General features: G+C 40.7%; 1 protein-coding gene across 2 annotated transcripts in view; it reads left to right on the forward strand.

Moving 5' to 3' along the window:
* CD44 (CD44 molecule (Indian blood group)) overlaps window positions 1–16,142 on the forward strand; it is an 85,434-nt gene that overhangs the window by 33,159 nt on the left and 36,133 nt on the right. For both annotated transcript variants that reach the window (XM_008571824.1, XM_008571825.1), the window contains exons 2-5: window positions 100–265; window positions 4,882–5,015; window positions 10,842–10,910; window positions 14,112–14,345. In XM_008571824.1, the coding sequence (XP_008570046.1) occupies window positions 100–265; window positions 4,882–5,015; window positions 10,842–10,910; window positions 14,112–14,345 (603 nt within the window). The remainder of the gene's footprint in view (window positions 1–99; window positions 266–4,881; window positions 5,016–10,841; window positions 10,911–14,111; window positions 14,346–16,142) is intronic.

Below are 16,142 nucleotides of genomic sequence, written 5' to 3' on the forward strand. Positions count from 1 at the left end.
GTTTATTTGCTTTTTTACTGAGTCTACCCTAAAACAAATTTCTTACAGTTCTCAAATTATTTATACAAAAGAATCTAACATTTCTGTTTCATTTCATAGATCTGAATATAACCTGCCGCTACGCAGGTGTATTCCATGTGGAGAAAAATGGTCGCTACAGCATCTCTCGGACGGAGGCACCTGACCTCTGCAAGGCTTTCAATAGCACCCTGCCCACGATGGAGCAGATGGAGGTAGCCCTGAAACATGGGTTTGAGACCTGCAGGTAAGAGACCAGCACCGCCCACTGGGGAGAGTTGGTGGCCTGGGCCCAGGGGGCGGGGCTTAGAACTGGAGGGCTCCTCCCTGGCAAACAAAAATAGGACTGTTCACCACCACATGACCAGCCCTACAAGAAATCCTCAAGGGAGTACTCCATCTGGAGTAATCCAAAAAATGAGAACTACTTCCATGAACACACAAGAACAAAATACATAAAAATGCAAATGAGAAACAGAAACTGTATCTTACCACCTCAAAAAACCAAACACACCAAAGAAAAAACAATAAAAGGGGAAGAAAGAAACATAAGATGAATAGTTTATTGCCTAAAGAGTTGGCCGCACCTATTAATTTGGCCAAGTCAATCTGGAATCTGTGTGACAACTGGAATTTAAAGTCAACTAAAGACACCTTTGTGAATCACAGAGGGGGAGCCCAGAAGAAGCCATTAAGGGTCATATCAGTTGGAATCCTCTTGCCAAACATGCTTCCACAGTGCTTTCCTGGCTTTGAAGAAGCTGCAATATCATTGTCGGAACCACAAGAAAATGCAAACCAAATAACAGTGTTTAAAATAAATATGTGGCTGGTAGAGACTTGGCCCTGCAGACTTGGCTCAAAGCAGATTTTTCAAACAACTCTCACTCTTTTGTTTCGCATCTGTGTTGCTCTAGTTTGAGAAAGTAAATAAAATGGCATGAAAGTTATTAAGATATACTATTTTAAGATATATTACTATTAGGATCCCCAACAGGGCTCCTATCAAATATCTCAGTGCTCCGTAAAGCTTTCCTCAAACCTCTTTGCTTCATGATAATCACAACGGGGAAGAGCCTTAGTTTTTGAATTTCTGATGGCTCTCTGGCCAGTGGTGCACATGAACAGCAAGCAGTAACAACCACAATGAAGAGTTTTGGTTTGGTTTATTTTCACTAGAAGAGGTCTGGGTAATCATAACTGCTCTGAAGTTTCCACCTCAGCCTGCAGCTACCCCTCTGTGTTTTTGCAATATCCTTAGGTGACTGGTTCCCCTTTCTCTTTGAAGAGAAACAAATCCATACACAGACTGCTTTTGAAAAGTCAAGCTGCAGAACTGTTTATGGAAAACATTAAATGTAGTTTAGATGCATCTGTCACTCATTGTTGGTCACAGAGGCATGCACCCACATTTTAAGTGGTGGCTGAGACTCTTGCCGAAAGGGAAAAGGAAAATCTCTTGTCTAAAATTGCGTTGTCTGAAAATAACAAATGCTGGTGAGGATGTGGAGAAAGGGGAACCCTTCTACATTTTTGATGGGATTGTAAATTAGTACAGCCATGATGGAAAACAATATGGAGGTTTCTCAAACAACCATGGATAGAACTACTGCAAGACCCAGCAATTCCACTACGGGGTGTATACCCAAGGGAATGGAAAGCATCATGTTGAAGGGACACCTGCACCCCTATGTTTATCACAGCTCTATTTCCAATAGCCAAGATATGGAACCAACCTAAATGTCCATCATCAGACGACTGGATAATTAAAATGTGGTACATATTTACAATGGAATACTACTCAGCCCTAAAGAAGAATGAAATTCTGCCATTTGCAGTAACATAGATGAACTTGGAGAAAATTATGTCAAGTGAAATAAGCCAGGCACAGAAAGAGAAATACTGCATATTCTCCCTTATATGTGAGAGCTAAAAAAGAGAACAAAACCAAAATAAACAATAAATAAATAATAACAAGTTGGACTATTAAAAGGAGAAAGAAGCACTGTGGTTATTAAAGGCAGGAAGGGGGGGAGATAGTGAGAGGCTGGCTAATGGACACAAAATTATAGCTAGATAGGAATAATAAGTCCTATTGGTGTACAATCGGCCCAGAAATCTATAATTAACAATGATTTACTGCATGCTACCAAACAGCTATAAGAGAGCAAATATATACAACACTAAGAAATGATTAAGTTTTGCAATGATGAATATGCTAATTACCCTGAATAGATGATCACACATCGTATCCATGTATTGAAATATAACTTTGTATCCTTTGAATATGTACACTCAGTGAATTTCAATAAGAAATTTTAAAAAATAAAAAATAAATAAAATTGCATTGTCTAGTATGGTAGCCACTAGCCACATATGGCGATTTACACTTAAAATAACTAAAATTAATAAAATTAAAACTTTAGTTCTTCACTTACAGTAGCTGCATTTCAAGTGCTCAGTTTGTCACAATTGGCCAGTGGCTGCTGTACTGAACAACACAGATTATAGAACATTTCCATCATTGAAGAAAGTTCTGTGGACCAGCATCGATCTAACACAAAGGGCAGATGTACGCAGCCCTCTGTATGTGTTCAGAGCTAGCTCTGGGAGAATATAAAAGAAGCAGAGAAAGGGAGATAGCTCTGGTAGCTAGTGAAGCTGACGATAGGCTGCGGTGGAGAAAGGCCAATGAGGAAATCCATTTATTTTATCCCTAAGGCTAATCATTTAAATATGGCCTTGACTAGGCCACCAGCCTAAGAAAGTGGACTCAGTAAGCTGAATTTTGATTATGAAATACAGACAAGGCATACTTGCAACATAGAGAGATGTTCTCATCTGCTGAGAACCAGTGAGCTCTTATCACTGCCTCTGGCCAATCATCAAGCCCTTAGATGCTGGGAGCCCTGCTGTCCCCTTGGCCACATCACCTCACTTAATCCTTCAACTGTACTATGGGTCTATAGTGTGACCCCACTTTATGGATGAAGCAAATGAGACCAAGAGAAGTTCTGCAGCTCACCCAGGGCCACACAACTCACCCGTGGAGGAGTCAGGATTCTGGTCCTACTTAGTCTGACCCCAGGACACGATTTTAATGACCAAGCCCTCCCAAGGGACTAAAAGCAAAAGAGGAGGGAAGTATGCTTCAGGGATTTGCTGAATAAATTCTTCCCTCCCTGTGAACAGTAACTTACTCATGCCATATACACACATATAAATTTTAATATCCCCAACTCACTTATTGTATGACATGTAAAACTGACATGATGAGGCAAAAACTCAGTAATAACTTACAAAGGAAATGTATTAGATATACTTGACACGATGTGGTGGGGTGGGGGTGGGTGAGAGTGGGTTCACCGAGGAGTATTATTTAGAAAAAACAAAAAGGAAAAACTGTGCCAAAGAAATTTATCTTTCCACCCATCCTGGTATTAAGTGTTGCAACATCATTTGCGTAATTTCACTCAGGTAGCTATGAATCAGGTATCTGCTGGAGGACAGATGGCAGAGTTGCACAGGCTAGGGTGAAACCTTCGCAGCTAGCCTCTTTTGTCTGCCCCACCCTATTAGTAGCAACTCTCAGATATATGGAAACTTATTAACATTTAACTGTGCCCCCTCCCCCCACCAAGCTAAAGAGACTTTGGGAAACCAGTCTGTCTGTTCAGATGAGGAATTAGTCATGCGAGCTACAGTTGCAACAGAGACATAAAGAGTTCTGTGTGTTTAGAAACGTCAAGCTCACGGACATGCCCATGGGTCTTCCAGGGCGATGTACTCTGTACTGTTGCCCCTGGCAGGAAAGATGAAAAGGATCTACATGGTGCACTTTTTAGCCAGCAATGCATTTTCAAAAACCTGCTGGATTTAGCTTCTCCCTCTCTGCCCTCGCAATGCCACCAGGCCTCCCCTGCAGATGATACTTTCTCAGCCCATATCTCATTTTCTGAAGCGTTTTATATTTGGGGGGAAAGTGTGTGATAAGGAAGTATGTAGTCACCAGGATGCTGTGCACCACTGAGGCTGGGCTGTGTATGTTGTATCTGAAGGGACTCCAGGTGGAACATACTCCCAGAAACACCTTGGTGGGAAAGAGGGGCCCAGTGTCTCTCTGGCCGAGCTGCTTCTGGAAAGTTCCTAAGCTAAATGAGCCATTGCTATCTACTTACTTAATTGCTATTACTCCCATTTTAAGGATGGTCAATTTATTTTCACTGGCAAGAGTTATGCCTGAGGTGCTTAGGAGGTAAATGTGCTGCATGCTTGCATATGAACAAGGCTTCATGCTTAGAATAATGGAGCGTGGAGTGAGGGACTTGCAGGAAAAGGTGAGGCCAGTAAGGAAGAGTGGGTTTGGGAAACAAGGCAGCTCTGAAATTTGTGGGCTGAAATGAAGAACCACTTCTTCCTATCTTATGGGAGCCAGTCATTTTATGTATTTTCCAAAAGATAGGAAGGTAACTGAGAGCCAGAGTAAATCTCACATCATAACCTGGCTTCCTTCTGCTTGTTCAAACCCATACCACACTGCTGGCCACAAATTTTATTTGTTACTAATTTTTTTCTTTCACGACCCTTCTTTATTTTATTGTTTTTTGTTTGTTTGTTTGTTTAAAAAAAGCTCTTCATAGGTCTGTAAATAAAATCACTTTGTTTCTGTCAGCCTTGTTGATCTCTTTCACACTCTCTCTGCTGTTATTCTTGGATTTCTCATCTCTCAGTTGTTGAAATCTCTACTATCCCTAGGGGTGGATTGAATGAAGTGTTGCATTGCATTAAATGTTACTTGACAGGATGTGATGAAATTTCCATCACAGTCTTGCAGGTAGATAACCTCTTGTTTTTCTTTTGCAGGTACGGGTTCATAGAAGGGCACGTGGTGATCCCCCGGATCCACCCCAACTCCATTTGTGCAGCAAACAACACAGGGGTGTACATCCTCACATCCAACACCTCCCAGTATGACACGTACTGCTTCAATGCTTCAGGTTGGTTCTCCATCTGTTGTCCTTGTGTTGCGGTTGGCATGTGAGCCTTCAGGAGCATGGCAGTTTGATCTGGACTGAAGTGGGGGATTCACATAGCTTCTGTTCTGTTATAACAAATGCTCTCTGAATATCTCTATAGCAGAGACAAGATTCTTGTCTCCATGATGCTTGCATGCTAAATCAAGGAGGCAAACAACAAACAAACAAATATTAAATACCTGATATGAAGCCAGACAGTGATGTAAGTGCTATACAAAAGAAAGCAGAATGAGAGGCCGAAGAGTGCCAGGGATGACTTTTTCTGAGAAGGTGGTCAGGGAAGTGCCTCTGAGGAGGTGCATTTAGGAGAGCCCCGATGGAAGTGAGGGAGGGACGCCACGGGCAGAGGGGCAGCAGCCACTGCGAAGCCAGGCACGTGGGAGCATCTCAGCCTGTTGGGAGAACATCAGGGAGCCAAAGGTGGCTAATGTTTGGTGAGCAGAGGAGAGAATGCCAAGCAATGAGATCAGAGAGGTAAGCAGGGGCCAGATCACACAGCAGCTTGTAGACCATGGTAAAGAGTTTGGATTTTATTCTCAGTGCCATGGGAAGTCATTGTAGGTTTAACATAGGGGAGTGGCATGAATCTAATGATAGCTTTGGGGTATAAGCCTCAGGGCTTAGCTGAGAGGTATGTTTTTATATGTGTGAGCCAGAGATAAGGTTATGAGGACATATAGTAGGCTCTTGACATTTTTGAATGTCCCTTACCCAAGAGCTGAGACAACTACAGAGTAAGAAAGTCAAGATGCAGATGCTGGCCGGGCTCCCTTCCTGTCTATGGGATTTTCTTCCATCCTCTAGCCTAGAAACTCATGCTTCTAAGTCTAATTCAAGCTCCAGCAAAATTAAAGAATTCTATACATCATGAATTTTCAGGGTCTTTTGAGAAGAATCGAAACCATAAATGTACCATTTTTGAATGCCAATGGTGAAGAGTCTCACTTCTTAAACTGATCCTTCTGTCTCCCGTGGATGTTTGAAGTTGTGGTAAAGGGAAAGATCGGGCTTCCAGGCAAACTTGGCACATTTTCCTGGAGTGTCAGTTCTCCTTAAGGATGGAAGGGGGAGGTGAGATTAGCTGGAAAGTAATTTAAGAGATTATATGCACGAGACAAACATATTTAGTAGAATATAAAATTTGCATTGATTTTTAAGCTATAGAAGGGACATCAAAGAAGTTGTGAGATTACATCAACTGGCTTTAGGCAATGCCACCTACATATCGTTGTGTGAGCAGTAGGGAACAGAGTGGAAATTCAAAGGAAATCTGGAGTGTAGGAGAAAGGAAAAGCAGCAGGGCTGGTGAGTAGAAATGGAGTGTGTGAAGCTGGTAAGTTATGGCAAATATATTGCAGGTCCCTAAAGCTTGGAGAGACACACAAAACAGGGAGGAGGAAATGGTAGAATGTTTCCTCCTCCTCATTATATGAGCAAAGAGCACAAATGGAGTTTGACTTAAAGAATGAGAATCTGACCAAGGCTAAACAGTACCTGGCCCACATCCAGTTCCCATTCCCATACCCAGAATGTCCATTCTAATGACTTTACAGAAAAACCACATACAAGTAAACAGGAAATAGACCCAGAGTGACACGTGGTCCATTTTGGTGCAAGAAGTCAGAGGGAGACCTTGGGAAGTATTTGTGGGTTAGATGAAGGGCGGATCCGTTGCAAAAGGGCTGGTGTGAGACTGCACACTTCTGAGGGTCTCTGAGCACTGCTTGTTGCTTCTCCCGCTCAATCTTGTCCAGTGAATGTATGCCCTGAATTACGTAGCTGACTACCCACATTGTCTCATCTGTTTTACAAGTTGGTGTCACTTGCTGGAAAGAACCTTAGCTCAAAAAGGTAGAGCTCACACTGTGTTATGACCTGGAATTGAAGCCATCTAGGAAGACTGCTACTGATGCTTTTCTCCCTGCCCTTGATTTTGCCCATGAGATCGGGCCCATCCCTGGAGTAGGGATCTGACACATTGATTAAGTTTCCTCTCTTTTGTGGGGGGTTACTTCAGTTGAAAAGTTTGAGAAGTATTGGGGGTGTATTGCAATCCAAAATAGCTAAATGAAAATTAGTAAAGTTAGAAATAATGTTTTTCCTTTTCTGTTTCCCAAATTTACTCAATGTCAATAGGCTGCTTTTATGTTTTACTTCACGTATAAAGAGAATACTTATTGTTCAACTATATGTGCTCAGTACTGAGCTAGGCAAAGTGGGCTAAGAAAGAACCAGAGGCTATATGTCTTGTTTTAAAGGACTTTACAGTATTGTTGAAGAAACAAAACAAACAAACGAACAAAAATAAATAAAGAACTAGGAAAGAGGATAAATGTGTCTAAGGATAAATGAATTCTAAATTTCTTGGTTTAGAGTTAGATGATAAGGGCATTAAGTGAGCTAAAGATCTTGATAACCTTCTGTTCTATGCAAATATCTGATTTGAAAGGTCTTTGAATCTAATTTAGCTTGAGAATTGCAAGCAGGTTGTCAGGTCCCAGTGATGTGATCGCCCCATAAACTGGCTACAGGGATGACACCCAATTCTGTCTTAGCAGGCAGCTTCTGTATAGTATCACAGAATGGTAGCTTAGTATGGTAGCTTCTGTAATAGTGCTAAAGCTTAAATTTTTAGCACTATTATTGGAAAATATGGACTGTGGCTTACAAATGAAAATGAGACAAATCCTGAAAGGGCTTTGTGATTTTTGCTGCCTCGTCTCTCAGTGCTTACAGCCCAGCATGAGCCTGGTGGCTTCTGTGTTAACAACCCAGAGAACTAACTTGAATTAGCTCATTTTTAAAGCTTGCTTTCGGTAAAATGCATTCTCTTTTGAAGGCAGAATTATGAGGAAGATTCTACATTCATTTGTTTATCCATTCACTCATTTATTCAACAACTATAGGACACCTAGAACGTATCAAGCACTAAAGATGGTGGCTTTCTATCTGGTACCCAGTGATTACTAGCTCCGTTGAATAACTCATGTTTCTCTTGGCTGTTTTTGTGGGGGAGGAGTCAAGGTTTCTGAGAACGCAGCCCACCAGGAAGCCCACCCCCAGAGTCTTTCTAACAAATCCTCGGGTTCAGGGACTAACTCTCCCAGCAGTGCAATGCTCATTAAACAGAATGAAGGGCTGTCTAATGAGGGCCTGTGATCTGGCATGGGAGCATGGGTATATTAATTGCACATTTGGGTCACCATCCATCTCAGTATTCTTGCCAGATTTGATGTTCTTTATAAAAGTTAAGGTGAAATGGAGCATGAACAGGGTCCATTGGAACAAACGCTCTAATCATTCATAAAACTGTTCTAGTATTTTTGGCGTGCCCTCTTCTATTACAACTTACCTCCTGGAAATTCCCAACACACTACTGTTATCTGCAGGTGTGTCTGAATTTGGGGGAGATTGTTCCATCCCTGGCATCAAGGAGCCATCATGCAAAACATTCCTGAGGATGCGCAACATGTGAACATCAGAAGCATCTCCTAGCTTAGGCCATTTTCTCGTGGTGTCTCCAAGACAAACAGGGTGGATACTGCCCCAAATTCCCGGGGTTAGCTATACGTTCTTATTTTCAAGTGAGAGATTTTTGAGGAATATTTTTGAAAACTGAAAAAAGATAAAGAAATATTAATTATTATTGCCTCCCCATGACCTTGTGAATTCCTCAGGAGCAGGAACAGAGACATGCATATCTTTTTTTTTTTTCTCCTTTTTCTTATGGGGCCTGGCATATAAGTTTTGGGTAAATGCTTAAAAAGAATAAATGACAAGCCATATAACCATAACTTACTTTAATGTTTTCTTATGGCATTACTGTTCAGGTTTTATCTAAATGCTTCTTGACCTGTTTATACATGCCGACCATTTGGAGGGTTAAACTCTTAGGTATGCTTACTGAAAGAATGGACCCTTGGGAAATTATGTTAGTACTATTTTACTTTTTCATTCATTCAACAGATATTTACTGGGTGCCTCTCTGTCTACATCACACATATAAATGTCCTGGCAACACAGACAAGATTACTGCTCATTCTTTGGGGCTTACATATTTCTGTGGAGGAGATGGTTAGCAAGAGGTGGGGGCTGGCAGATGTGCCACGAACAGCTATCAAGTAAAATGAACAAGATAATTTTAGGCAGTGGTAACTGTGAAGAAAAAATGAGGACAAGGTGATGCATCGTGGTGATGGGTATAGGGAGTAATGAAGGGCTGGCTTAGATTGATTGGTGGTCAGTGGCCTCACCAACCAAAGCAGGTGATCTTTCTCTTTGAAGAACCTCTTTTTGAAAAATCTTTTAGATCAGACTTTGCAAGAATGGATTGTCCTAAACCCTGCTTTTCTCCAGCTGCATGTGTAAAGCTGCCAGTTAGTTTCATATGAGGCCAAAGAAATAAGCAGGTAAAGAGCATTCATTGCCTTTATCTGTGGGAAAAGATGCTCCCAGGTCCTGAGAAGCAGCCAAAACCTGTTTCATTCAACTTGTTTGGGTCCATTGTTATGAGCACCTGACAATTTATGGCAGGATACTTAAAATACTTGTGATAACAGCCCTCCTTGTTATAGCAGTCTGCCTGCGTCCACCCATCCATCTCTTTTTTCCTTCCTCTTTGCTAAGAAGCAACTCTGGGGGAAACTAACCTAACAAATAAACTGTCATTTTATATTAAGCGTGCACATGCACACACTCAGTATGGAAGCTGCAATGTACAAATGGATCCAACCTTCCTATAACAGCAAAACCAGCTTAAAGCTTTCTGACTTTTTAGAGCTCAACACAAGGTCTAGTCACTGAATGTAGCATTTTGGTGTGAATGGAATGGTTGGTTAAACTACTTGGCAGGCTGCTGTTAAGACCCAAGGGACGGCAGGCAGGGTGGAATTTTCAGGACCTGTGTTCAGAAGTCTTCCTTCAGGCAGTGCTGCTCAGAGGGCTACCAGGAACATCTGTGGTTCATCAGGCAGGCCCAAGGTACAGCCAGAAATTTTTATTCCTGAGGAAGGGGATGGAGGATAAAAAGAGAACAAGAAAAAAAGAAGCTAGAGGTACCCATGATGAAATATAACGAAACAGTAGCTTGGGGGAGTATTCTGAGCACCAAGACCAAAGGTGGCCAATCTCAGGAGCGATCTGTACAAAGTAGGCACTTGGAGAGATCAACTACATTAATATATAAATCAATACATTAACTAAAGATTAATGATTATCTGTTTTTACATAGCTTGATTAAGTAAATTATTTAACTATGTTATTTTAATCTTCAGATTGTCATGCTGTTCATGTTGGTGAACATTTGATTGTGTGTGTCTGCCATGTCTTCCCATCAGTTCTGTAGGTTTCTGAGGTTACAAGTTATTTTCCCAGGCTAGCTCATACCTTTTTTTATTTAAAAAAAAATTTTACAATGTGCCCACATTTCTTTTATAATAGTAAATTTTAAAAATGCTCTCAAATGTACGCTTCATTGGAGGATCCAGATCTAACTTATTCACAACAGTAGCCCCAGGCTTTCACAGGGTCTGATGTAGAACATATATATTTGTTAATAAATAAATTTGCTGGTGTGGGGGTGGTAAGTAAGTTTCCAGAAATGTATGAAGTTAAATAAAAATGGAAAATGCCTTTCAGAGGGCAGAGAAGTTTCTAGCAGACTTACCAAGTTTCCGAAAAAGAAAATTATTTGGGATACGTTAACTTCATCCTCATTACTAAGAGACATGGGGATAAATTTTGCTCATATATTTTTGAGTTCTCACGCTTTTCTTCACTACTCCATAGCTCCACTTGAAGAAGACTGCGCATCCGTCACAGACCTGCCCAATACCTTTGAAGGACGAGTTACCATAAGTATGTATCTCTTCTAATGTGGATTGAGTTTTCCCATTCTTGGGAAAGGCGTCAGATGTGCTGTCTGTGGTTTATATTTGAATAGAGTATCAGTCACTTCCTTCAGGCTAGGGATGGTCAGCTGTGATTCGATGTCTCTTCCTCTTTTTTCTGCCGATGGCTTGAAATTGTTCTCTGGTTTACCTTAATGTATTGTTCCTCAAACTTCAGTTATTTAAAAACCACTTTCAATTTTTTTTGGCATATCTATGTACACAGCACTATCATTTACTTGGTATTTTTCATTTAATTGACCCATTCTTTTTTACCTAAAATACATTTACTTTTAAAAAGAAAATGCGGCTGGAGACCCAACTTCATTGGTCATGAATAGAAGGTAATCTTAAAAATAAATTTAAACGTAAGAAAAATTAAATAAGGTTCTTAACTTCTAGCTGCTGATGGCTATGATTCTGAGCCATGCTCTTTCTTGCAGAGAGGTATTGATAAGGGTCGGGGGTAGGCATTCCAGCCACAAATAGGAATTTTCTGTTTGATATCGCTTAAGTATTGAAAGATAATTATGAAGCACGGAAACTGCCTGACATGTGTTTCCACATTATTTATAACACATCCAGCTAAAAATCATCTTGATTATTTTCAGAAGTATGCACCTGGCACTTCAGCAAGCAGAAAATCTCAATCAGAACTTTCAAATAGGTCAACCTATTAACCCTGATTCTGCAAGGGGTCTTCAAAAAGTTCATGAAAAGATTCATATTATCATTTAATTCCATTTTTTGAAGTACTTTATATATAAATATTTTTTTTATTGTTGAAATGGAGTTGATGATACATATCTGTGGGGTACAGTGTTGTAAATTTAAATATTTGAAGAGCCATGTTATAGAAAGGATTATGTTGATTCTTCCTTGTTCCAGAGTAGTTAAAAGTAATGTCAGTGTACGGAAAATTCTATGGGTAGATTTAGGTCTGGGTGTAAACAACTTAGAAATGTATTTAGCTTGTTTAAAGTCAAGATGGGCTGCACTTTTTTTTATTGTTTATGAATATTCATGAGATACAAAGCTGATTGTCACCCCTTGTCCCCATGATGTGGGGGCCAGATTCATACTGGCTGTATACCCATTACCACAAATTGCATTTGTACCCCGTGTCCCCCACCCAATTATCCCCAACCTCCTTCCCCCTCCCCCCTTCCCCACCACTTCACTTTGTAGCCCTTTTGCAAGTACCTTCATGTTGCCTGTGAGTCTCATTTCTTTGGGAAGTAGCACAGTGTTGAGGACATCTGATTTCTGCTTCCTCAGAACCAGATGCTGACAGTTCATAGGCATGAGTGAGGTGGAGAGAATCTTCTGAGGCCATACGAATCCAGCCTCCTACCGTCCCTGGCCTGTGCCTTGCAATAGAAAGAAAGGGCAGGCCTCACACAACAATGGCTACAATGTGAGATGTGCTGTCTCAGACAAGCCTGGTTTGAAATCTTAGTTCCTTACTACCTATGGGATCTTAGAGGGATGACTTTCTTTTTCTGAGCCTCGGTTTTCTCATATATATAATGGAACAACGTATGAGAATTGTCATGAAACTTGAGAAACATAGCATGTCTAATGAATGCCTGGTCCATAGTAGATACTTAATAAATGCCCCGTTTCCTTTGACCCCATAAATCTCTTTTATAGTCCAGATATGTACAAGTTTGGTCAATAATATTTCCTTATCAGATCTTCATCTGCAGAGATTATCAGGGTGAATGAGACTTTGGAAATTCATTTTTTCATTTGGGTTTTATTAGTAATTCTACTTGGCTAAGCTAGCTAGGTGGATAAAAGGAATCTTTAGTCCTGCCAATGCAAAACAGCAGAAAGTAATTTTAGCTAAATGCACACTTGTGTAGTAAGTGGCTGTGACCTGAAGGCAGCAATACTTTTAAGGAGGAACAATGAACGAATTCATTCTTACTCTTTCTCTTCTGGTCCATTCTAGTCATTTACCTGTTTAAACAAAAGATTTCATTCTTTATTTACATCTGTGCTTATAAATTTTGAGGTTGAATTTCACAGAGGACCACAGAGGCTCTGTCACTATTTAGACACACTGATTTCCTAGCTTGGAGTGGGGGTTGAGTTAAATTGACAAAATTTGCCCCTGAGAAAGGAAATCGAATTCTTCATGGATTTGCAGATATATCTTCCCTACTGAGGTCATTAGTCTGCCACTTCAAATCTTTTTTGAAAATAGATGGAATTAATAGCAATAAATATTGCATGTGCTTCAGGAGGGAGAGTAGGGAACCAGGTAGGAGAATTATCATTTACTGAGCATCCGCTGTATTTTAAATACTGTGCTGAGCACTTTCCTTACAATGTATATCATAATGATCATAATAATCCCATCCAGAAGGTAGTATAGTTGTCCCTTGGTATCCACAGGGGATTGGTTCCAGGAACCCCCCCACAGACACCAAAATCCACAAATGCTCAAGTACCTTATATAAAGTGGCATCGTATTTGCATATAACCTACACGTACCCTCTTGTATACTTTAAATCTTCTCTAAATTACTTATAATCCCTAATACAACGTAAATGCTGTATAAATAGTTGTTATACTATATTTTAATTTGTATTTTTTATTGTTGTATTGCTATTTTTATAATGTAGTTTTTTGGGGATTTTTTCCCCCCCAAATATTTTCCATCTGCAAATGTTGAACCTATGAATACAGAGGGCTGACTGTATTACCCCCCATCTCATAAATGAGGAGACCGAAGCTCAGATTTACGTTGTCTAGAGTTTTATGAAGCTGGGATTTAAATATGAGGACCCCCCAGTACATCCTCTTTCACTTACCCATTTCCAGGGTGTGTGTGGGGCTGGAGAGGGTGCACTTTGTTGGTGCATTAGGCACTGTATCTCACCACTAGACACATAGATGTTGTTTTTATTAATACAAAAGAAAATAGCTTCGAAGTTACTATGTCATATGACAATCCACAGTCTTTCCTGTATTCAGAAAATATCAGGTGTGTAGTTCTGAAAGTGCCTTCTCTCTCTCCCAGCTATTGTCAACCGTGATGGTACTCGTTACAGCAAGAAAGGAGAATACAGAACAAACCCTGAAGACCTGATCCACAGTCTTTCCTGTATTCAGAAAATATCAGGTGTGTAGTTCTGAAAGTGCCTTCTCTCTCTCCCAGCTATCGTCAACCGTGATGGTACTCGTTACAGCAAGAAAGGAGAATACAGAACAAACCCTGAAGACCTCAACCCCAGCAACTCTACCGACGAGGATGTGAGCAGCGGGGCCTCCAGTGAAAGGAGCACGTCCAGAGATTACAGCATCTTCCGCACCCATCTCCCAACTGCACACCCCTCCCCAGACCAAGACAGTTTCTGGGTCCCTGACAACACAGAGAGTCCCTCTACTACCAGTAAGGAGAATGAATCAGTGTGCTTTCCAATAGCAATTCCTTGACAAAACGTCCCCAATCTTCCTGAGTGATATGCACTCATGTGTTGATTTTCTCCTGTCTCTAGAGGTCTAGATGTAGGTGACATCATCTGGGGACGTGGGATATTGGGGTTGTCAGTGCTCTGTATGTCTTGACTACTACTACCTACAATTTATTTTTTCATCTACAACTCCGTTTTCTTACCTTAGGATAAGAAGTGCCATATGCGAAGTATTTTTTTTTAAAGAGCTCCCCTTATATTTTTGTCCCTGGGGATATGGTGACCAGTCAAGCCTGATACAGAAACTGTTTTCATTTTTGCATGTTTTCTCCTTGTTCTTATCTGCTGTGGGTAGGATTGTTTTCATGAAGTCAGGACCACAGAGTATGCATACAATTCCATTGACTCCACTCTTCACTTAACTTTATTTATATTTTAACCTGATTTATACACATGTGATTGATTGCAGAATATCATCATACTCATCAGCCATGATTTACTTAACAATTCCTTCATTTTTGGTCCAAAGAAACATGCTTGGAGGAGTTTTCTGATCAGATTAAATCAGCTTAAGAGCTCTATATTTTAGCCTCTCAGGGAAGGTTCTCAATACCTATTCGGTGTGTGTGGGTAATTCATTGCTTGACACTTCATGAATGGAAACATGAGATTTCTTCGGATTTTCTGCCCTTTGTGCTTCAGTTGCATTGGAAAGTGCTTGTGTCTCTCCCCTGTCTCTTTCTTTGCTTCCCTGTTTGCTTTTCTTCTATGGTGTGTTTTAAAGCAGATTTCCAGATTGGCCGTCTTCCTTCTGTGGATGATTCAAACTCAAATAGGGCATCTGTGTCTCGAGTGATTTTCCTAGTATGGTGTGGATTTTCTCTTTTCTTGGCTACAGCTCTGGAGGGGTGGAACTCTGGCTTCTAAACAAGTGTGGCAGAAATTTATTGATTTGTGAATATTCAAAACAAGGCCCCCCCCTTTTTTTTATCTCTTGTCACCCAGAAGCCAGGGAAACCTCCATAGCACTCCAATTTAATTTAAGGTGACTTGCTCAACAGTATTTTTAATTTCTGTTAGCAGCTTGCCGAGGAGGTGATACAATTAGGCTTAGGGTTCTGGTCATTCCCTGCAGATTCTTTGAAGTATTTCGGAAAGCAAATATTTTCAAGCTGCACTTGTTTTCCTGGGTTCTCGACTCTCTGGAGATAGCCTCCCCTTATAGTTTATAGTCTCCTGGGCAACCCTTCCTGTGAGAGGCTTCTGCAAACCAAGCAGGCTGTACTGCTGGCTACTCACTGCCTCTTGGGTTCTCTGCCTTTTAAAAGTAACCACGTTGAAGGTGCTTATCATGAGGGCATGCGATTTTGTCAGATGTTGGCAAACATGATAATGAGTGGTGCCAGCAGGAAGCAAAACAGGTCTCCCCTAAAGTACCATTTCCCACCATAGAAGAAAATCCTGACAAAACATATCTTGTGGGGTCTAGATGAAGTTAACATTCAGGTGGCCAATACTATATAAATACTATGTATAAAATGGTATCACATGTGCTTTAGAAAAGGAAATTAGCACATTTCGTTAATATCCATAGCACATCTCCTAAAAAGCACATCTCCTGCACTTTTCCTGCCTGTGTTAGTTAGACAGCAAATATATTTTGAGAACCTGCTATCTACCAGGACTGTTCTAAAGCTTGGGATCCAGTGGTAAACACTGTTAAAAGGTAATAATGAAGAGCAGTAAGGATTAGTGAGATATTCATTTATGCAATC

This window comes from Galeopterus variegatus, unplaced genomic scaffold (genome assembly GCF_000696425.1).
Source record: "Galeopterus variegatus unplaced genomic scaffold, G_variegatus-3.0.2 Scaffold725, whole genome shotgun sequence".
NCBI lineage: Eukaryota > Metazoa > Chordata > Mammalia > Dermoptera > Cynocephalidae > Galeopterus > Galeopterus variegatus.